Source organism: Trichoderma virens, assembly GCF_000170995.1.
Source record: "Trichoderma virens Gv29-8 chromosome Unknown TRIVIscaffold_4, whole genome shotgun sequence".
Classification (NCBI taxonomy): Eukaryota; Fungi; Ascomycota; class Sordariomycetes; order Hypocreales; family Hypocreaceae; genus Trichoderma; species Trichoderma virens.
The window spans coordinates 2,189,614-2,211,116 of NW_014013745.1; the positions used below are offsets into that span (position 1 = coordinate 2,189,614).

The window sequence follows — 21,503 nt, forward strand, 5'->3', positions numbered from 1 at the left end:
ATAACCTCTCATTTCTGTTGGGACATCATCTGTTGTGATTATTGCTCATAGCAGAAGAGTAATTGTGTGGACATCATTTCTTATATCTGTCACCCGAAGCCTGTAGCTCAGTTTTCTCTCTCCCTGTCTACAGCCACCAGCTAGAAATTAGGTAGACCGTCTACTCTAGCTGTAACTATCATACATACCTCGTCTTTTTAATCGAGTCTTTGTTATATCGAGCTCAAAATGGCAGCCTCAAACTCCGAACCCCAGATTATCTTATACGACCTAGCTTGCACCAAGGGCGTCTGTTTTTCTCCCGTCGTCTGGCGTATTAGACTACTGCTCAATTATAAGCAGATTTCTTACAAGACAGTTTTCCTTGAGATGCCAGATATCGGGCCTACGCTTAAGGAGCTGTGAGTTTTAGTCACCTCCTTGTTAATAGTTCCTCTGTCTGATGCTGCGCTTCTCACCTGATCCCCTGTTGGGCTTTTAATTACCCTCTTGATACAAATATGCAACTCAAAGCGCCTCCGTTAACATAAACACAGCGGTGTAGCCCCCCATGACCCTGCTTCTGGCAATAGAGTCGACTACACAGTTCCCACCATCCACCATTTGGCGACCAACAGGTACATCATGGAATCGAAGCCCATTGCGGAATTCATAGAGTCGACGTACCCAGACCCGCCGGTTCAGCTCACGTCGGAGCTGGGCAGCGAGATCGAGCTCAAGATTCGCTCCTTGGTTGCGCCAACCTTCTACAGGTCGGCAATGCCGCGCGAGATCAACATCTTGTCGCCGCGAGCGCAAGAGTATTTCCGAAGCTCTCGCGAGGCTCGGTTCGGGAAAACGCTGGAAGAATTGCTTGAGGGCGAAGAGGAGCGTTGGAAGGCTGTAGATGCCGATCGACATGCTGTTGGAGAGCTGATGCGGACAAACAAGGCTCTTGGACCATTTATTCTCGGTGCACAGCCGAGCTACAGCGATTTCTTCATTGCGGGATCTCTACAATCTGTCAAGGTGATTGACGAGGGAGTGTTCCAAAGGAGTGTGCAGTGCCCTGGTTATAAGGATATCTATGAGGCGTGTCTGCCGTACATGGAGAAAAAAGACTGAGCCGTCTTGTAGATGAGTCGAGGATTCACTCGGTGGATGAAGGACTTTTAACTAAGCAATGCGAAACAATTTTTTGCAATAGATAAATTGAGACGTGAGTCCCTGCAGAGCAAGCACCAGGATTTCCTACAAACGCCATACCTTGGCTGCCCAACTTACTGCACTTATTAACTGCAGCTTTATGTTGATGCCCTTCCGCGAGCCATTTAGACCATTAACAAGGTTGATGGATAAGAGTGATGAGGTGAACAGTCATAGCATTGCGGCTTCTGCTTTCATTCATAAAGATAAAGGGACTTTGTTGAGTCCTGTTATAGATGTCAAAGAGGGAGACGCACGCCCCTTTGTGCGAACACTGACTTGGTCTCCATACAATGAAACTAACAGCTTTACATCATGAAAGCAACCATCCACGTTAAACGTATGGAAGCTGCTCAAATGCTTCTACTCGCTGCATATATTCCGCCCGTTTGGAGGCTTCGGCACTCTACAGCCGGAATTTATGCTGCCATCCTCACTGCATCAACGCAGCTGCCCAGCACTGCGAAACCGCCTTCCGCAGTACATACATAGTGTCCATGACGCCCTATAATTGTGTTGAACCAGCCAAGTTACCAAACCTGACCAAACATCATCTGCAAACGCACCTTGTCCACATCTAAAAAGAGGGCGTCAACCTCAGTCTTAACATCTTCTCCGAGCAGCATGCACAAAATTTCCGATCCTCTTACCCTTACATACACCTCAATATCAAATCATGGAGATAGAACCAGCAAACAGTCCGGCCTCGCCTCAAAAGAGCCGTAGCAGCACCCCCCTTCGACGCAAAAAAACCCGTCGTTACCACAAAACAACGCCAAAGAAACGCACTCCCACCCCCCGAAGCTCGCCCACCCGCTGCTCAAAGTCGCCCCGAAAAGCCAACCAGTCACCGATGAAGCTGTGGGGAGACGACCGCGACGGCGGTGGCGGGCAGCTCGTCAGCGGCAGGATCCTGGAAAGCATGGAGACGGAGAAGAGGAGATATCTGGGCAACCACCAGCTGAACGAGCTGGAGGAGCGGCTGTTTGAGATTCTGTTCCTGCGGCAGGAGATTCCGCTTTTGCCTCTGCACTGGGGGGTTGATTTCCGGGCGGTTCCTATGTCGGGGGACTTGTTTTGTTGGAAGACGGGGGTGAAGCCGATTGTTTATGCGCATACGAGTGGATTTCGAGGTGAGAAATTCTTCTCTTTCCCTCTTTCCCCTTCTTTATCTGCTGAATGAGACTTTCAAATTAATACATGAAGCAGCAACCATGGCACTGTCACGACTCATCGATCTCACGGCCAACGTACGCACGTCCTGCCAGTCAGGTCTGCGCCGAAAGACGCCCCTGATGATCAAAAAATCCTTGGATAAGTACCTCAGCTGGGCTGCCGAGGATGGAGGCTACAGCCATCTGAAATACATCCCCAACATCACCGTCGAGATCGTCGATAAGACCGGCGAAGGGCTTGAAGAGCATCAGCTGACAGCTTTCGTCGGGATGCGCATGAGACAGCTGGCACAGTCGCACCGCGAGCTGCTCGCTATCAAGGCAGAACAGGAGGAGAATTCGGCTGATATGGATATAGACAGAGAGGTCGAAACGCAAATCAAGAGCGAGGCAGAGGTTTCCACCAAACAACAGCCCAGCGGCAACAGAAGCCGGTCGTGGAGGACATTTGGATCGCGGATGATGAGCAGACTGTTCAAGTTACTGCGGCGGCCCGTCATAAAGCCGGAGTCTCACGGGGAGACATCGGTCATTGACAGCGGGGATGATGAGCCGACGACTAAACAAGGTAACAAGGCAAGAGACAGAGTATACGTGAAGCTAGAGGATGAAGAGGAAGAAAAACAAACCATCATAAAAAAGGAGCTCTTTGACGATTCAGACGACGACATTACGATGGCAGACATTCCCATGGCACCAACAACATCGTATCTTCGTCCACCCCCCGTCGTCTTCGGCTTCTTTATAGTTTCTACTTCCGTCATTCTACTTACCGCCGACTCTTCCAAAGAAGATGCCGACATGAAGTTAAACTATCACGTAGATTTGGACTTTCAGAACCGCAGCCTAGGCGTGTGGAATGCCTTGACGGTGGCGATTGCGACGTGCCTTGCGAGAGACGACATGATGAAGAGGATGGGGGATTTCGAGGAGGAAATATACGTTGAGGAGAGCGATCCGGATGCTTGATTTTGGGGGTTGGAAGGGGAGCTGGGGTGAGAGAAGAGAAGGTTTGCTGTAATTGCCTGGGATTTCTGTTGACGATATGTGCTTGATACGAGCTTGTTTGCACTTGGTTGCGTTTTTGGTCTGGTTTGAGGTGAGATACCTTGGGTTGATGCCTTTCCCTTTATGAGTTAGATAGTGGTATAAATAAAGCTCCCCCCTTTCCGATGTGTCAACTTAGAATACAGCAAAGACTGAATGGCGAGCAGGTAGTAGTAATAACACATGTTGGAGATTTGGCACGTATTTCCTTCCCATGCCCTCTATCTATATCATATATCAAAGAATGCCATCTTATCATCCCAGTTCTAAACCCCCATAAAACGCCTCACACAAAGTTGACCGGGTCCGCTCCAAGTCCTTCCCATAGTCCTTCCCCATAGTCTCCTCCATTCTCTCTCTTTTTTTTGTGTAAAACTTGAGTCCTGGTCTCCCTCGCTTCCATCTTCCATCTAGTGAATCTGTACATGGTAATATCGCCTCCCGATATTCTCTCTTCCTCCTCTCTGCAACGCTGGATGTATGTCTTCGCATCATAATGCTCACTATCATGTACAAAAAAAGAAATTAAATATAGGGATCGAAGAAAATTGAGCAACCGAGAATTTTTCTTTTTCTTTTCTCGTTTTACAATGCCGCTTCACTCTCGGGATTTTCGAGAGGCATCCAAACCTCCAACTTGTGAAGCAACCGCTGATACAAGAAAAGCATGCAGCCACTCTGGATGAAAGTCCACACGCCACGGGGCCCAACGCCGCGGAACCAGCCGCTCATACCCTCGGTATGGTAGATGACCCTTAGTCCGGTAAGGACGGATGACGTCTTCAGCGCGATGGCGCCGGGCCTGGGTCTATGCGTGCTTGGAGACGACGTGGATATCAGCCGCTTCTGAGGGTTGGGATCCTTGGGCCGATGTGAAGGTTCGGGCTCGGACGGGATGTTGACCTGGGTCTGCAGGCGAGTCTTGACGACGTCCAGAGGACATGTGATGACGCCGGCGAGACCGCCCGCAGCAGCGCCGGTCAAGAGCTCCAGGGGCACGCCGATGTCGCGGCTCTGCTTGTACACTCGTGACCATGCCTGGAACTGCTCCCAGAACATGAACTGCAGCGCGGAAAAGGGCAGGTCTCGATATAGAGTGGCCTTGTAGCCGTGGAAGAGCGCAGAGGTGCCCTCTGTTCGGATGAGTGTGCGTGCGGCGTCGAGGGTGCCGCGGTAATTGTATCCAGAGACGAAATGGGGGTTGTTGTATCGTCCCTGGAGTTGTAGTCGGGTCTTGAGGACTTCGGATGGTACATAGACAATGGAAGCCGCAAGGTCTCCAAGGAAACCTAGGAAAGAGGGGAGGTTAGCCTAGTTTAACAGCGAAGAATCGCAGGCCTGCTCCAATTTGACTCACCTGCTGAGAGATAGGCGAGATGGTGCTGAAGCCCATGATCTATCAAGAACCGCTTGCTCCATTCGTATGTGCCGAAAAACATGAGCGTGCCTGGGAACGAGCCGCCCAGCGCTGGTATCCAGCCTCCGTACAAGCCCCTCGCAATGCCCTCCTGTCGCCAGATTGTGTAGTAGGATCGCCCCAGGGAAGAGTATTTCGGAGGGAAATGCGGATCACCCTGCTGTCGCGTCTTGACCGTGTCCAACGAATGCATCAGCATGTCGCCCGTCGAGCCTCCAACACCTCCAGCAATCATTGCCTTATGAAAGTCCGACTATTAGTATACGCATAAAAAAAAAAGGGACCCCTCATTGCAAGAGCCCCAAAATAAATCACAACGTCATAGCCCCGAACAGCGAGAAAACAATCAGTGGAAGACCAACGTGAATATATGGCGGCCGGCCCTCAGCCTCGACATCTTGGCTCTGCATTGCGTGAGCAGAATGGCTGTCGGACGAGGCTATCGAGTGATGGCCGGCATGGCGAGGCTCCAGGGCAGCGTCACGGCCTGCCGCCGCAGTGGGATCGCTGGTTGTCGCGCCGTCGGGCTTTGCGGTCGCAGAGTTGAAGCCGGCGAGGGGGAATTGCGAGGAGCTGGAGAGTCCTTCGGACATTTGCGAAGAGAAGAGCGCCTAATTGAGACTTTCGGCTTTATCTATGCGAGAAGAGAGAGAGAGGAAAGACAAAGTAAGAAAAGGAAGAAAGAAAAAAAGGGTCCTCGGAGAAAAACAACAGCCGGCGCACGGCAGCGCAATGGTCGCAACTCAGAAAAAAAAAAAACGTCTCCCCTTGTTTGACGGCAAAAAACGAAAACAACCAGGAGGGCAAAATGCTATGGCGAGAAAGTTCGAATCAACGGCAAAACCTCTTTTCAGGGCCTCGATGCCTTGGGCGGTCGCGTGGGCTCCCGACGCTCGCTGAGAACTTTTTGCCCTGAGGCTCCTGATAGGCCGTTTCGCCGGCTTAGGCTGCGCCACACGTGCTGATCCGCTGTGGCGTGGCCGGTGAATTTACGGGGTTTTGCTTCGGGCAACGAGCTGACGATAGGCCGTGTTTGTGATGACGTCCAGGTCTATTCATTCCGTGATAATTGATACAAGTGGTATTTCTAATGATACACCCATCTATCAAAGACGCCTCCCAAATGCATATGTAGCAGCTCCTATCATACATGTACACAACGCCGGTTGCACCCCCTGTAGCATTGATTCATAGCATCCGCATCTAGTCCACCAACGGCCTGTCATGCTCCCACCACTTGACCGGCCCAAACTTCTTCAACGGATACACAATATGCGTTACTCGTCCTGTCAATAGCCTCTTTGAAATTGGTCCATACGTGTTGCTGTCCAGACTTGAACCTGGAGGTCCATCTCCCTCCACCCACACGTGTCCCTGCGGTATCCTCACCGTTGGAACGGGATATGGCTTCTTTGTCTTGATGACATCGCCTTCTAGGGCGACAACCCTCTTGACGGCAATCACCTCGGGATGAAAAGGGCTCCTATCATGGACAATTTCATCAGTATGCTCCAACCCCTCAATAATAATGCATTGCTTTTGATGTCATCTTCATCCCGTGAACCAAAAACACAGCAACTTACCTCAGCGTCACCACCATCCCCCTCTGCAAATCCTCCTGCGGCGACCACTTGTAATTCAACACCATGTCTCTCCGCAGCGACGAATCTCTCTCCTCATTCATAAATGGATACATGGAAGATCCGTCCACAACTGTCAGCTCGGCCACATGCAGGTTGAACCACGCAATCACCGGAATCCATGTCGCAAAGCCGATGAGGTTCAGCGCCGTGGTCCGAGTGAAGCTTGGAGTGCCTCCTGCTGCGCTACCTCTTATTCGTGCCCATAGTGAATTGAGTGCCATGGAGGTGCTGGCGGAGATTGTTGTAATAGGATGGAAATACTAGATGTAAAATACAAATGAAATGTCGTCGTGGAGCAGTGAGCAGCTCAGTAGATCATTCCATAATAAAGATGTTTGACAATCTCAGAATAGCTTGAGCCCTTTGCCAATACTGCTTTGGAAAAAAAGTTGCCTAGTGGTGGGGTTAGCTCATCCCACAGTAGAGAGCCTCAGTGACCTCTTCACAAGCGCATTGAAACACCAGGCATCAGGTATTCCGAATCAAAATCAACCCTCACTCAGTACGTCTACGCACAGAACACATGGCGCAATTTAACATTGTTGATTCTTTTTATGGCTTTTTCAAATAGTTAAGATTCTCCACGTAAATTAGACGTCGCAGAGTCTGCCAAAATCTACCCCTTACAAAATGCCGAAATCCACGGCTTTTCGGTCGTCCATCACGCACAAAGACGCCATTACCCGCCACCAAAGCTTCCTAAACCAAATTCTAGGCTTATGCCTCTCATTTCAATACGAGCGCTGACGGCTTTTTTCCTTCCTCTTTTTGTTTTTTAAAAGATGGTATCCGCTTTTCCCCGGTCCCAAATGTAGAACCGCAGTTTCATCGCTGTTGGCATAGAGCTGTGAGACGCTTAGATCGTCTCGGGAATGTTGTCGTCGCTGTCGCTGACACTCTCGTCGCCACTGACTTCGGCGTTCTCGCGCTCTCTCTTCTCCATGAGTGCTTGCAGCTCGGCATCGTCGCTCTCGGTAACGGCCTTGGGCTCCATCTTGACAGTCAGGTTACCGCCGGCGGCCTCGATGCTCGTTCGGATATCAACAATGGCCTCCTCCAGGCGGGTAATACCCTGTGCCTTGTCGAGACATGTGCTGGTAAGCACATACAGTGGCGGCGAAACAAGTCGGACCTTGACCTGCATCGATTCTGTGTTCTTGGCCTCGGCAGTTCGCAGAGCAGACTTGACAGCGTCGATACCCTCGTAGCCGAAGCAGGTAACCTCAACGTCGGCACGGACCTTGGTGGGCTGAGGAGTAAGTCGCTTGCTGATGTAGAGCTTCAGCTCGTCGTCGACAACCTGGTTGGGGAACTGAATCTCCTCCCACACCTCGGGATTGCTGCATCCTGGTTAGTTTACTACTCCTATAGAAATACAAAATACTTGATGCTAGCCACGTACGTGATGGACAGCTTGAAAGCGTCAATGGCGTGGCCATATTTGCGGTTCAGAGGCCAGGCTATGCTCTCATATAGAGACTCGATCGGAGTTTGGGTCTTTTCGGCGACGTGTCGCATGATGGAGTGGACCATCTTGCTCTTGTTGTAACGCTCCTCACACTTGACGATATCCTCGGGCGAAACACGTCGTTTTGACAAATCGATATATCCTGCAATTCAATATGAGCCTCAACTTGTCTGCTTTCCTTGGTTTGTGAACTGGTGATGACGCACCCTTCTCCTTGTCCACACGGAGGACAACCACAACCTCGTTACGTCCGACTCGGATAAGCTTCTGGATACTTCGAATACGTCTTCGGGACAGCTCAGAGAGCAGAATCATGCCGTCGATGTTGTCGTACTCCAGCAGCTTGACGTAGGCACCCATCTCTGCAATCTATCCATTATTTCGGTTTTGTCAGAATTTCCGTGTATTTCTTTCGCACTTCCTCGTATCTGAAGCAAAACCCACCTGCTTGACATTGACCATCACGAAGCTATCAATCTCCGGATACTTCTCCTCATAGAACCGACAGTTTGTTAAAGACATCTTGGCGGTGTTGTTCGACGATAATCTGGGGAAATGAGAGTCGGTTGGCGAGAAGAGGATAATAGGAAGTGGGGGCTGGTTTTTATATCGTAGCTGCTCACGCGAGTGTCAAACTGATCGCTTGGAAATTGCTGAATTGCTCGAAATCGACGGTCGGACAGACTTCCAGGTCTACGCGGCTCGTTCGCTGTCGATATGTAGGAAAGAGAGAGCTTCTGTATACGCTGCGATTCCAAAAGATTCGAAGTGGGATGAGGAGTCACAATTTTGATAGTATTTTGCGCTTGAGCCAAACCTTCGTGGCGGGGTGGTGTGGCTCATGCTTCGGTCGATAACGCCAATTCCCACGCCACAGCCATGCTTCTGGCTTATCGCCACGTGACCCCCAAAGTAAACAACCAAAGCTTCCATCATGGGGGAAGTTTATGAATCGTCATAGCAGAGAGAGCGGGCATTGGCAATGGCTCCAGGTACGTTCACGGCGGTGTCTAAGAATTACAGCTTGATATTTCGCAATGGATAGCTGACAAAGGGCTAGCAACGCAATACGAGCTCTCACCGCCCCCCGGCGACGCGGTATCGTCCATCGCATTCGCGCCCGACTCGGGAACGAAGCTCCTCGTCTCATCCTGGGATAACAAGGTCTACCACTATGACATTACAAACGGTCCAGAGGCTTCAAGCCTCGTCAATACATATGAACACCGAGCTCCAGTTCTAGACGTCTGCTTCGGCGCCGACGACAATGAGGCCTTCACCGCGGGCATGGACTGGACGGTCAACCGGTATTTGCTATCCCCGATCACGAATAAGCTACAGCTGAGCTATCCGCTGACCATGGAATGACAGCCTCAATCTTGAGACTGGAGAGTTGACTCCCCTGAGCAAGCACACCGCTCCCGTTCGCCGCGTCGTATACAGCAAATCTCACGGCATCCTCGTCTCTGCCTCTTGGGACAGCACTCTCAACCTGCACAACCTCAATGACCCTTCCAGCACCCCAATTACCATTGCCCTCCCCGGCAAACCCCAAGCTCTTGCCGGCAGCCCCAGCAAGATTGTCGTTGCCATGACGGGTCGCATCATCAACATCTACGACGTAGACTCCATCGCCGAGCTATTCCGTACCGGCGGCACCGAACTTAAGCCCTGGCAACAGCGCGAGTCATCTCTCAGATACCTCACCCGTTCAGTCTCTTGCATGCCCAACGATGCCGGCTACGCCACCAGCAGCATTGAGGGCCGTGTTGCGGTCGAGTGGTTTGAGGATACCGCCGAGTCGCAGGCTAGGAAATACGCATTCAAGTGTCACAGACAAGCAGCCCCCGATGGCGATGGAGATATTGTTTATCCCGTCAATGCACTTGCGTTCCACTCTGTCCACGGAACGTTTGCGTCGGGAGGCGGTGACGGAACGGTGGCCTTGTGGGATGCAGAAGCCAAGAGGAGGTTAAAACAATATCAGAAGTTCCCCAACAACGTTGCCGCCCTGGCATTCTCAAACGACGGAAAGTATCTAGCTGTCGGGGTGTGTCCGGGATTCGAAACTGGGCAGAACGACTACAGTGGCGCTGGACAGACCTCAGTTTTCATCAGAGAGCTAGGCGAGAACGAGGCAAAGGGCAAAGGCACTAAATAAATGACCATGATTCGCGAACGGAAGCCCAGTCCGAGTCGGCGTTCGGGTAGGATATAGGATATTTGTATTTGATGACAGCCATGGGACAGTTGATATGCACAGACCGAAATAGGTAATGTAGATACCCATTAATACAATGAGATGGTTACCAATCTCAACTCGGGTCATCTCCTCTGCTTCATCGTCAAGCCCAAGTCAAACATCAGCTCTCAAGTAAGAATGAAGCGATGAATTGCTGTTTCATATGCTAATACAACTAACTCAAATGCTCTAAGCAAGTAGCACCTAGTTCAAGGTTGCGTATCCTTGGCCCCTCCATTTCTCATTACCCAAATAATGCAATAATGGTCAACGATGTCTGCATCAACGGTTCTAGAACCATTTCGCTTTTCCCCCCATTCACCAGCCAGGGCCGGTACCAGTATGCATGCCGTGATCACAATGGATATGCTGATTGTTTTGGCGTCCCGGCAACCATCGCCAGCACGACGACCTAAAGCGGACGCTCTACTCTCCTATCTTTGTCGGTGCGATGGGCTATGGAAACAGACAGTCGTTAGCTTTCAAAGTTCTTTGTTCGGCAGCCTTGGATGAGAGAACCTCTCTTACCTTGGGTTCTGGGAGATATTCATAGTGAGCAGCAGATTCAAGGAGCCAAATCTTCTGCTGAGATGGACCTTGTTTCCCACCCCAGAGCATGCTGTTCGGGAATCCAATATCGAAGGGGTAAGCGCTTTCAATCTCTTCAATGTCTTCTTCAGTCAGCTGCAGGGTAAGGGCCTCAATGTTATGCTTGAGATGCTCAATAGTCCTTCCGCCAACAATGGGGAAGACGTAGGGTGTCTTTTGAGCAACATATGCCAAGGCGACGCTCGTAATAACCGTGTTCTTACGTGCGGCAATCTTTTCAAGCACTTTGCTGACCTGAATGTCGACTTCAGTAGCCTGTACTTTGCGTCCGACTTCGGCCTTGCGCTGGTCCTCGGTCTTGAATCTGCCGCCGCCGAGTGCTCCCCAAGGGGCGAGAGCCATGCCTTCATCCTTACACATAGGGATGATGTCGCGCTCGAAATCACGATTGGCGGCGGACCAACGTCCCTGGTAAACGCAGAATTGGCGCAACCCATGGTTTCGGGCATATTCGTTTGCCTTGCTATAGTCGGAATGTTAGTAGCCAGGACGACAAAACTGCAGCTCTGAGGGTAGAGCTCTACGCATACGTACCTCACCACCCAGGCGGGCGCATCGCTGATGCCTAAATACAAGACTTTGCCAGATACAACAAGGCTATTCAATGACTGCATCAGCTCTGGAATAGAAGTGGCATAATCCCACCAGTGCACATAAAGCTATGATGAATTAGTATCATAACCTAGGAACGTAATACATCGTAAAATGTCTCACCAAGTCGATGTAGTCAGTCTGCAGCTTCTTCAAGCTGGCTTCAACAGATACGTTAAGACTTTTCGTTCCGTTTCCGGTGAAGTTGGCTGCGATATGAGGACGAATGGGGCCCAGCTTGTAGCAGGTAGTGTACTTTGTTGCAATGACTAGATAGGATAGAGAGTGAGTTGATGTTGGACGATGAGCAGATCGGTTTTTAATGCGACTCACTCATCTCATGGCGGTTTCCCCTCTTCTTCATCCAGTCACCAATGATGGTCTCAGATTCCTCGAATTGGTAGTTGTTTGCGGTGTCAATGAAATTGCCACCCTTGGCGAGATGTTAGTACTTGAGCAAGAAGCCTTTTGTATGATGGGCAAAGGAGAAATCAACAATCCTAGTAGGCTCACCTGCTCGTAGAAAAAGTCCAAGATGCCTTCCGAAGTTGCCTTATCGCAATCTCCCAGGAAGTCCTTCCTATAATGCAGGGTCAGCAACCAACCCATTTTCCCACCTTTACCACCAGGCAAAAGACTCACCAATTTGAACCAAAGTTCATGGCACCCAAACACAGTGGGCTGACTCTGACGGAGGCTGTTGGTGACAGCAACCGGTAACGGTTGAGCGGGCTCACGGGAGCAGCAGGGCTAGGGAAGTAGCTCATTTTGACGAGAGGATGGTACGGCTTTTGGATATTTTCAAGGGTGTTGGATTCCTTTCCCTTTCTTTTATCACCTAGTAGCAGAAGATGACCAGATTCTGGGAGTGTGCTCTAGCAGAGTAGCAGAGTAGCAGAGCGCAAGATATCAGAGGTGGTGTTGAACTGAGGGCGAGGAGCTGCGGCGCTTTATAGCTGCAAACGCAAGATAGAACAGCTTCCCCCCCAAATCAAGGCGGTGTTCTGGGCAAAATGCCTCGCCTTGCAGCCATGGCGGACTTGAGCACGCGAAATAGGCAATCGCACTCCAGATGTGCGACGAGTTGAAGCGATCCAGGGGGGCAGTTGATGCGGGTGCCAATCGCCAGATGCGACAGCAGGTACACGCATCGGCACCTCACATGCGGCAAATCACCAATCGCATGCATGTACTATTGCATGTACAGCAGTTGTGCCCGGTCCCAAATTCGAGGCAAGGTGCCCGCGTCCCCATAGGTAATGTAGCTTGCATCAACCTCGGCCGAAAGCTTCTTATTTCCACGCGATAGGTTGCGTTTCAGCTCCATCCTAAGTCCGATTAGAAATACGATTTTTCGAAATCGCCGTCCCCATGGAGTTTAGGTCCGCCAGATGCCGGAACATGGTCAATTTTTCGGATTCAAGAAGCGGGGTTGCGGTGGCAGAAGCTGTCTCAACTACTAGGTTGCCAGGTTAGGATGCTTGAGATGCTACTATCTATCATAGCAGCGGCCGAGTTGCCCGGCCCTAGGCTTGTTGCCCGATCCCTTGAGATGTGAGGTGGTGCGTTGTTCATGGGGGGAAACTCCGCCGCTGAACAAACTATGGCGTATGTATCGACTTGTCATGGATCTACAATGCTAATGCTAGGCTGGATCGCATGTAAGAGGCCCTCGAACATCAATATTATATGTCACCACACGAACTACTAGAAACTTAAACCGAGGCTACACACTGTCCTCATTATTCAACACCAGGTTTCAGGTGAATCAGTTTCTAAATAGCCAATGTTGCCCGCTGCCTATTTCTAGAGATATACGGAGTACATACAACCACTATCTAACAGACTATGTCCGGAAAACAGACGAAGCTTGCATCTTTGTGGGGGCCAGGCGGCTACGAAATCGCAAGACAAGGAATCCCCTCAGCCTATCACCATCGAAACTCGCCCAACACGGATAACATTGCATGCTTACTAACGATCGACTCCATACACACATCAAACGTCAAGTCAACAATAATTCCGTCACCGGAAAAGCCAGAGCTTCTGGGGATTCGACCGGCGGAAAAGCGTGGCGTGACAAAGAGAGTGTTCAATTGGGGTGAATGCATGCGCTTCTATTGCCGATTAATATGTCGCCAACGATGGACGATGTTTTCGAATTTTGTTAGGATACAAGGCTGTGGCTGACTCGACTTGCTGCAAAGAGCGATTTCTGCTGTGACAGACACGTTTTGAGGGCAACAGACTGAACCGGGTGCGTATCGGTTGACCAAGCTAGCACGAATTTCCTAGAGAGGCTCAATCTCATATGGAGTCGCCCGTGTTCTCCAGCCAAGAATCGAGAATCGCAATGACCAGACGCTAATACAAGGATCCCATATCACAAGTGATTACCTACTTTGACAACACATTTCCCTTTCGGGCTCCCCCTTCGGCATGTCGATTTCCGATAGTCTTCTATCGCCAAGAGAAGGTTGGAGGTAGGCTCCTCGAACCGAATCTCAAGCATCACAGTGCCCAGAGAGTAGCAGTCGTGCAATATAGTTTGCCCGATGTCTCAACGCTGTTCCCATCGTTACGCATGTTAATCAGCGTTGAGGTTGGGTCCTCGTCGCAGCTTTGTTTACTATATATTGATTAAGGTGATTCATGATACAATGAATTCTCGGTAATAATTGACTAGCTAAGTTACCTGAATGAGTGTAGAAAAGGTAAAGAACTAGCTAAGCTATTTGAATGAGCGTAGAGAAGGGTAAATATAGTGGGATGCTCGGGAGCGAGTTCTCCCTGTTTGAATATTGGACCCCCTGGCATGATGGGTCTTTCTGTGCATGGCAGTGTGCCAGTGCCTACTGTGTAAGCCCGTTATTGTGGCCATCAACGCCAGGTCGTGATAACGTGTAGGGGCCCTTTGTATCTCTCTCACAAGAGTGGAGAGAGATTGGATTTAAGGGTCATTGGGCAGCCGGCCAAAGCATTTGAAAGAGCTGATGGCATCATTGAACTCGGGAAGCTGAGTAGTGAGTTTGTCATATCCAGGGTACTCGGAATCGAAGGATGGGCCATCGCAGTTGTAGTGTCTAAATGGGTTAGTGTTTGTTCTTTACACGTATAAAGAATACGGAGAGCCGGTTTAGAATGGGGAATATGACTTACACGTAGAAGCGGCAGTTGCCAGCGTCGATATTTGGCTCTAGGGAGGAAATGTTGTCATTGTAGCCATCCGGAACATTGACTTCGAAACAGATCAGCAAACCATACAGATATTTGTGCCTCTGAGGCGGTAGCCATTGAGTTAGATCAAATAAAACTTACCGCATGAGTTGATAGGAGCGCTGACTGTAGCGCAAGGGGGGCCGAAGTTGACGTGCTTGCAAACACGGACTTGCGGTGCCGCCAAGGCTGCGCTAGTGAGGAAGGATAGAACGATTGCGAGATTGGATAATTCCATTGTTGAAAGTGTTGGAAAGTTGATGAGTGGTGATGCTGGAGTAGTTGCTGTTTTTGAGCGTGGGCTAGTAGTTGAGATGCTTGATTGAACTGAAAGACAAGAGAAGCCACTGCTCTATATATATCTCTAGAGTCTGCGATATTACTACATCTTTATTACTCAGTTCGAATATTGTAAGGCAAGTACAACAAGATATTCGTAATATCACGGGGAGGACAGACCACCGTATCCCTGAATTTTGGTAGTACATGTAGCATCTAGAGTGTGTTGTACTATGATTAACCTCCCGACCTGCATGATGGACAGTAATATTAGAAGGTATAAAAAATCCCGAGGTGACATTCTCATATTTGGACAATATAACTGGCTTCAGGGGTGGAATCTATCATGTTGTACAAAATTAAACTCTAGATCATGCATCACCTGCAGTAATATCAATGAGATGAACAGAGCCGACAGGACACTCCCATACATGTATGTATTCTTCACAACATTGTTAGCTTCGAATTTTTGTATGAAGAAAATGCCTCGATATAGCCCCTTATTGCCACCAAACATCACAGAGTAAATAATACCATCCAGGTTGTATGCGGGTAGGAGACAATCCCTTTCTTCTTCAATGCGCGCTTGGTCTATGCTAGAGCTGTTCGTTTTGGGGCATGTAGCGCATCCAAATTTCAGTATCCCTATACCGCCACGGTCTGCACATTAGGTAGCAAACCTCATGGTCTGTAAATTTATTCCAATATAGCAAGCCATGCGATTTTCTGTGAATTTTTCTGAAAAGCTGTAGGGACTGAGTCCCTATGTGTGTTTTGCAGACGGCATTCGAGCAATGGTGGTACGTACTATGTACCGCCCACTTTGGCGGGGTGAGGTAGGTACGTACCCCAGAGCTACCAAATTCTCCCACTACGAGGTATAACCGAAATATTTGCTCCATCATGCCATGTCCAGAAATCTTACGATAGCTCCGGAAAAGATCAAATCGCCCTTCACCACCTTGGATGCGCCCAGAATCGCTCAATCCGCCGAATCCCACAAGCTCAGCTGCAGCTATGGGCCGTCGAAATGGCCTCCACCCCTCCCGTACCCTCTAAGGCCGCTCTCAATGCCCTTCGCGGCGTTCTTTTGACAACATCATGTTCCGTCGTCTTCCTCGCCGAAGAGCGTCGCCGCCGACTCAAGATTGCTCGCGCTGCCATTGATAACGCGCGGAAGCTGCATACCGTCAAAAGTAACAGAGGCGCCGTTGCGCTGAGCGAAAGCTGGGAAGACAGGTTGGCGGATCTTGGGGATGAGGTTTTAGCCCTTCCATCAGCCTCGCGTCCGAAGAATTCCTATCGAAGACGACGCCGGAGCAATTCTTCCAATTCTCTCATAAGCGGCAGTGGCATCGATTCCAACAGATTTCCGTCCGAACATCGTGAACCTGCTAGTGGGATCCCAGCTTCCGGCGTGGAGCAGAGGACCCAAGAGGCACAGATATCCAACTTTGGGCTAGATGCGGCCAGGCTTATTCTCCCATTGGCTGACAGCCGGCAGCTGGATGCATCGTTCAAATCTTTGGCAGCTTCTACAATACCAGTTCTTCCGCTTCTTTCCAGGGAGGAGGGATCTCACAAAGATAGGACGGATGTTGGTACACGGGTGAAGGTGTCTCTGCATAGAGATTATATGTCTACCCTGCGCTCTCCAGACACGAGGAACGGTTCGCCATCTCTTCATGAACTACTGCAGTTTGACTCTTCTGCTTTGACTCGCCTATCCTTGACAAGCATGCCGACCCAGGACAGAACAACTCAACCCCACCATGTCGATAAAGCTGCGGAGCTTGAGCGAATGCTGCAGGATTTAGAGATGGGCCAGTCAACAAGCACTTTGACATCTGAAATGGTAGATCTGGCCATTACCCAGCTACAAACTTTATCAACATCGCGGCACACAACCCCTGGCTTAAGCAGCCTTGTCAAATCAAACGGATTACGATTGCTGAAAATCACCATCGAATCTGACCCTACAAAAATGGATACCGTTCTTACAACCTTACTTCCGAAGTTTAAAGACCCTATTCAGATCCTATCACCTTTAACAAAGTGGCTGTGGGAGAAGAAGGATAAGAAAGGCTTAGAGCGACTTCTTCAATTTCTCTCTGACCGCAAACAAACGCGGTTCTGGATGCATGGCATGATGCTCTATCGAGTGCTCTCTGGTCTTGATGAGGTCATGGGGAGCTTCAAGGATATCAAACACTTGTATCGACTTCTCCAAAGTGCTGGCTTGTACCATGAAATTGCCGTGCCGTCCAATATTGAGTACAAAATACGTCGCCTAATGGTTTCCAAGGCTCTGAAAGCAGGAGACGACGCATTTGCTCAGGAGGAAATGAAAAGCCTTTGCAAATTGGACCCAGATGCAGCCAAGTCAGATATAAAGCTCCAGAGCAGGATAATAGTGCGGGAGGCTGCACTTGGACACTGGGAATCTGTTCGTAACGGCATAGAAGCACTTGAGGGTTCTGACAACACAAAGGCAAACGACTTACGGTATATGATTAGCAAGATCACAGATGTATTTGTGCAGACTTGCTCTTCGGAAGGACTTGAGGCTCTGCTGAGGAAATTTGTGCGCAATTACAAAATACCCCTGAGGTCCAGATGGGTCAACCTCGTCTTGGACCGACATGCAAGCCGCCATGATCTTGACTCGATGTTTTCATGGTTGCAGTTTTGCAATGAAGCGGGATTTCAGATGGACGACACATTTATGCAGCGATTCTATTCTGGATGCCGAAAATACTGGAGCTTCTCCGACAAAACTATAACAGATTTACATCAAAACCTCCAAGGACTGTCACCGGCTGTCTCGAACTTTTCACTCAGTAAAGCTGATGGAAAGGGCCTGAATGATGCGCCACCCACTTCTCTCGAGTCACGCCGCTGGTTATCTGAAGCGGATGCTTTCGAGTGCATGGAGTGGTTCTCAGGTCGAAACGAGTGGGAGCGCGTCTGTGAGGCGTATGGTGAGTTGCTGTCAAGCGGTTTAACCTCATCAGTCCGCTGCCTTCGTCTAGCAGTCATAGGACATATTAGGAGGCAAGATGGAAGCATTGATGAAGCGGCATCACTTATTGACGAAGCTCGCGGAAGAGGTCAAGATGTGACGGAAGCCCTGACTCCTCTTTTACTTGCAAGGCTTGAGAAAGGTGATGACGCTGGGGATTTAGTAAGGCAGGCTCTACGTCGAGGCACTCGCATCCACGACAGCGTGTACAACAAAGCTGCTCAAATACTCTCGGCCAAGGGTGACTTGCAAGGAGCTGCCACCATGTGTGAGGTAGCGGCGAGAGAAAATGGCAACGGGGAACTCTTGTACAGCGAGTACAACTTTTCCAACCTTGTTTTTGCATACACCGGCTCTGCCAGCTACAACGCCTTGAAGTCTATCCTGTCCAAGTTTACGTCGGAAGTCCAGTGGTGGCGCGGCAGCCGGGCTTGCAAGGAGAGCATCAAGCTAGCGATGAAGACAACAGCGATGCGAGCAGTGGTACACCCCAAAGAAAAGAATGACCACAAGGATGCTCTCTTCAAGCTCGACGAAGCCCTCATTCATGTCAAGAAGTGCCGCTCCACTAAAGACGACCGACGGGCGGTGACGGAGGCATTTATACGGATGATTCGACCTTTGGCAGCCGAACCTGAGCAGGATCACACAGATGCACGGAAGTTAAACCTGGCTACGGTGGAAGTGTCAGTGCCAGAGTTGTCGGAAACGAAGCCCTTTCAAAGATCGGTTCTGGTGGCTCGCCAGGGATTGGCGGTTGCTGGAGAAGCATGATGGAACATGGAAATTGTATATGATTAGATGTATTGGAATGAACACACAAAATGCCATGTATCCAATAGGAACTATCTGTATACGTAGTAAAATTAAATATCACTAGCAATCATTGGTTGAATGTGTAAATTGCAATAAAAGGGAGCCTTGCAGTACAAGACTATTCTTACGAACTTTTTCCAAGGCGATGAACTATCCATTCTTTGAAGACACATCAAAAATATAACAACCGATGAGTCCAATCTATTCTCATAAAATAGATTATAAGCACTAGCTGAGTAGTGTATATATATCCTTGATACGTGGAGGATTATCACCATGAAACGCAGGGAGTATATAACACCCGGCGGATGTCGCAGGAGGACAGAAGGCGACGTTCTAAACGGTGACATTAGCAGTATCAAATGATCCATGGTAACGGACATGCATTCAAAACGCATATAATACAAGCTTGCATATATAAAAGCGAGCAAACGGCGTGCTCAGTTACACTATATGTAACATCATGAACTACTAAAACAACTGGCCGCCATATTACTCGAGGCTGATATTAGACAATATCGTCGTCATTTGAAGATAGTTTATCACGTTCTAGAATTAGGGCTGATGCTTCCTCGTGGCCGTTGCTATCTAGATTCCGAGTTGGGCAAACGATGCTAATACAAGCTTAATATCAAAAAAGCAGTCTACTCATGATCAAAATATTTCAGATTTGTCCTCTCTTTTAATTCATTTTATCCTTATTTTTATTCTTATTTATTTATTTTTCTTTTATTATATTTCTTTTCTTTTTCTTTTTCCATCTTGCATTAATTATGCAGCATCATCATTTCTCAATTCCTTGTCTTGCATTCAAAAGATCCCTCCCTCATCGGCAATCAAATCTAAGCCCGGCTACTCCCTCTCAGATACGGTCTCGTGATGGACGATCCAAAGACCTCGCGGATCAATCCTTCAGGGCTATAGTTCTACTTTTAGCTGCCGTGAAACAATTTCGTATATCTATCTCTCCGCCCTGCACGGAGTAATTAAGATGCGCATTCTCGATTAGAAGTGAATGCCCGAAGGGATAGGGTTACATATGCAGACGCGGGCCAGGGAAATATCGAGAACCTTGGCAAGGGCATTTCGGCATCATCGGAATGCCGCTATCCTTGTTAATTATCCTCGGCATCTTTTACATACAAAATGGCTATCTCGGGTTTTCGGTGTTGGAACTCGTCTTCGTCAACGGAGGGTGGTTCACGGTGCTGTAAGATGTCGTCCAGTGTAGAATGGCATGTGAAAATTACTCACTCTCAAAACCAAACTTCTACGATGCAGAACTAAGCCGGCCAGTAAGAGGGCAGATAGAGCAACTTATAAAATTAAGATAAAATGGTAGTAATACTACTTTGCACCGTGAGTGCCGCAAAGCGTATGCAAGTCAACCTTAGTTTCAAAGTCAACATGGAAGAACAAACCCAGTTCGCACCAATTGCATCGTAACGCTAGACCATTATCCGCCAAGATCAAATCGCCCGAAGACGCCATGTTCATTTATCTCATTCAATAGCTCACCGAGGCTGCATGAAGAAAAGAGCCGCATCGTTGACGGTACCTTTTTCTTGCGTCTTTGTTTCATTGTGCTACGATTTTAGCTCCTCCGGCGATCCGCCAAGTAGCTTCGGCCAAAAGTCTAATAATTGCGGCGCCAACGAAGATGCGTGCCTTGATTCGCAGACACATGCTTTTGCCTCGTAGGTTAGCAGGAAACGCTCAATTGGCGCTTATGGGCCTAGAAGTCTGGGGGTGGTCCTGAACGGCCATATTCAACAGCAAAACAGCCTTTCAACGGTTTCACTGGGGAGATCGGGAAGAGGAGCCGTGCTGGAGCGGTCGGTAGTCTAATCGCCGGCGGGCATGCTGTGTGCAGATTTATATATGGAGGCGGGAACTGTAGAATACGAGAACTGGGCGCAATGGCTTGGGCGTGCTGGCTCTGGCAATTCTCGGAGAATTATCATTGATTTTCATTTTTGATTTTATCTAGTTATTTTTTATTTAATTTTAATTTTTCCCGTCCAATGCAGGTCCAGACGCAGCTGTCCGATATTGAGTCTTCCAGCGGGCGCGCGTACTCGCTAAACTACTCGGTATGACCGCCGAATGAACGCCCAAACTCGACTTTGTTCCATTTCTCCGGAGACTGCGATATACAGTAAATGCTCTTGCAGCCATTACTGTCGCCAAATCTCGATATAATGGCGATCAGCGGCTTGTTGCGCACAGATTTACTGAATCATGGCGTCAGGTTGCGGTAAAGCGATCATCAGGATCAGAGCGGGTTTGCCTAAATAGGAAAGTCTCCCAAATTGGCTGTCAACACGCCAGGCAAAACCTTGATCCCCTCGTGTCAGTGATTGTTATTACTGCTGTGGCTGGGATATCCCGTCGCAATTTGATGCTGTTGGTTCTGCTGGAATTTGATTTACAGTACTTTACGTTATTTTTACTCTGTCAATTGCCGTATTTCCCCTCCGTTTTGCCAATTGAGGCAAGCCCAGGGAGCCGTCCGTTTGCCCAAAGCAACAAGCAACAAGCAAACAGCAAAGCTTTTCTGACGCAGGAGGGGGGAGACAGGTCGAGAACAACACCATGATGTCATGGTTCACGATGGAGAGGCAGCCTGGATCAGCCAACAACAAAACACGTGAACGGACTAGGCGCCCCCTGAGAATTACATAACTACGTGCATTGTCATCTCTGTCTGCTCTTGGCCCAAAACAGCTGCACCCATCGCATAGGCCCGAAAGGTGTCGAGCGCTGCATCATTGATGACATTTGGCTCTCCTC

The 21,503-nt window shown here is 49.3% G+C and overlaps 9 protein-coding genes across 9 annotated transcripts; 4 read left to right on the forward strand and 5 right to left on the reverse strand.

Moving 5' to 3' along the window:
* Positions 1 to 228: 228 nt before the first annotated feature.
* TRIVIDRAFT_30971 (uncharacterized protein) lies at positions 229 to 1,104 on the forward strand (the record flags this gene model as incomplete). Its single annotated transcript, XM_014103613.1, has 2 exons — positions 229 to 401; positions 537 to 1,104. 2 exons carry the CDS (start codon positions 229 to 231, stop codon positions 1,102 to 1,104), a joined length of 741 nt encoding a protein of 246 aa, XP_013959088.1.
* Positions 1,105 to 2,107: 1,003 nt separating this feature from the next.
* On the forward strand, positions 2,108 to 3,329 carry TRIVIDRAFT_54591 (uncharacterized protein; the record flags this gene model as incomplete). The annotated part of the gene is made up of 3 exons (XM_014103614.1): positions 2,108 to 2,318; positions 2,392 to 2,726; positions 2,841 to 3,329. 3 exons carry the CDS (start codon positions 2,108 to 2,110, stop codon positions 3,327 to 3,329), a joined length of 1,035 nt encoding a protein of 344 aa, XP_013959089.1.
* Positions 3,330 to 3,576: 247 nt separating this feature from the next.
* TRIVIDRAFT_72116 (uncharacterized protein) lies at positions 3,577 to 5,624 on the reverse strand (the record flags this gene model as incomplete). The annotated part of the gene is made up of 3 exons (XM_014103615.1): positions 3,577 to 4,696; positions 4,765 to 5,062; positions 5,187 to 5,624. The coding sequence occupies 3 exons, from the start codon at positions 5,415 to 5,417 to the stop codon at positions 3,993 to 3,995; spliced, it is 1,233 nt and encodes a 410-aa protein (XP_013959090.1).
* A 403-nt stretch (positions 5,625 to 6,027) lies between these two features.
* TRIVIDRAFT_61649 (uncharacterized protein) lies at positions 6,028 to 6,688 on the reverse strand (the record flags this gene model as incomplete). Its single annotated transcript, XM_014103616.1, has 2 exons — positions 6,028 to 6,307; positions 6,408 to 6,688. 2 exons carry the CDS (start codon positions 6,686 to 6,688, stop codon positions 6,028 to 6,030), a joined length of 561 nt encoding a protein of 186 aa, XP_013959091.1.
* Positions 6,689 to 6,989: 301 nt separating this feature from the next.
* TRIVIDRAFT_84788 (uncharacterized protein) lies at positions 6,990 to 8,696 on the reverse strand (the record flags this gene model as incomplete). Its single annotated transcript, XM_014103617.1, has 4 exons — positions 6,990 to 7,807; positions 7,870 to 8,077; positions 8,142 to 8,304; positions 8,380 to 8,696. The coding sequence occupies 4 exons, from the start codon at positions 8,455 to 8,457 to the stop codon at positions 7,324 to 7,326; spliced, it is 933 nt and encodes a 310-aa protein (XP_013959092.1).
* Positions 8,697 to 8,905: 209 nt separating this feature from the next.
* TRIVIDRAFT_72120 (uncharacterized protein) lies at positions 8,906 to 10,262 on the forward strand (the record flags this gene model as incomplete). Its single annotated transcript, XM_014103618.1, has 3 exons — positions 8,906 to 8,927; positions 8,996 to 9,242; positions 9,307 to 10,262. The coding sequence occupies 3 exons, from the start codon at positions 8,918 to 8,920 to the stop codon at positions 10,094 to 10,096; spliced, it is 1,047 nt and encodes a 348-aa protein (XP_013959093.1).
* Positions 10,263 to 10,317: 55 nt separating this feature from the next.
* Positions 10,318 to 12,144, reverse strand: TRIVIDRAFT_79145 (uncharacterized protein; the record flags this gene model as incomplete). Its single annotated transcript, XM_014103619.1, has 7 exons — positions 10,318 to 10,633; positions 10,706 to 11,249; positions 11,321 to 11,445; positions 11,501 to 11,646; positions 11,711 to 11,810; positions 11,891 to 11,957; positions 12,020 to 12,144. The coding sequence occupies 7 exons, from the start codon at positions 12,142 to 12,144 to the stop codon at positions 10,604 to 10,606; spliced, it is 1,137 nt and encodes a 378-aa protein (XP_013959094.1).
* Positions 12,145 to 14,327: 2,183 nt separating this feature from the next.
* Positions 14,328 to 14,831, reverse strand: TRIVIDRAFT_61653 (uncharacterized protein; the record flags this gene model as incomplete). Its single annotated transcript, XM_014103620.1, has 3 exons — positions 14,328 to 14,460; positions 14,537 to 14,615; positions 14,696 to 14,831. The coding sequence occupies 3 exons, from the start codon at positions 14,829 to 14,831 to the stop codon at positions 14,328 to 14,330; spliced, it is 348 nt and encodes a 115-aa protein (XP_013959095.1).
* Positions 14,832 to 15,853: 1,022 nt separating this feature from the next.
* On the forward strand, positions 15,854 to 18,787 carry TRIVIDRAFT_230031 (uncharacterized protein; the record flags this gene model as incomplete). Its single annotated transcript, XM_014103621.1, has 1 exon — positions 15,854 to 18,787. The coding sequence occupies one exon, from the start codon at positions 15,903 to 15,905 to the stop codon at positions 18,666 to 18,668; it is 2,766 nt and encodes a 921-aa protein (XP_013959096.1).
* Positions 18,788 to 21,503: the final 2,716 nt, after the last annotated feature.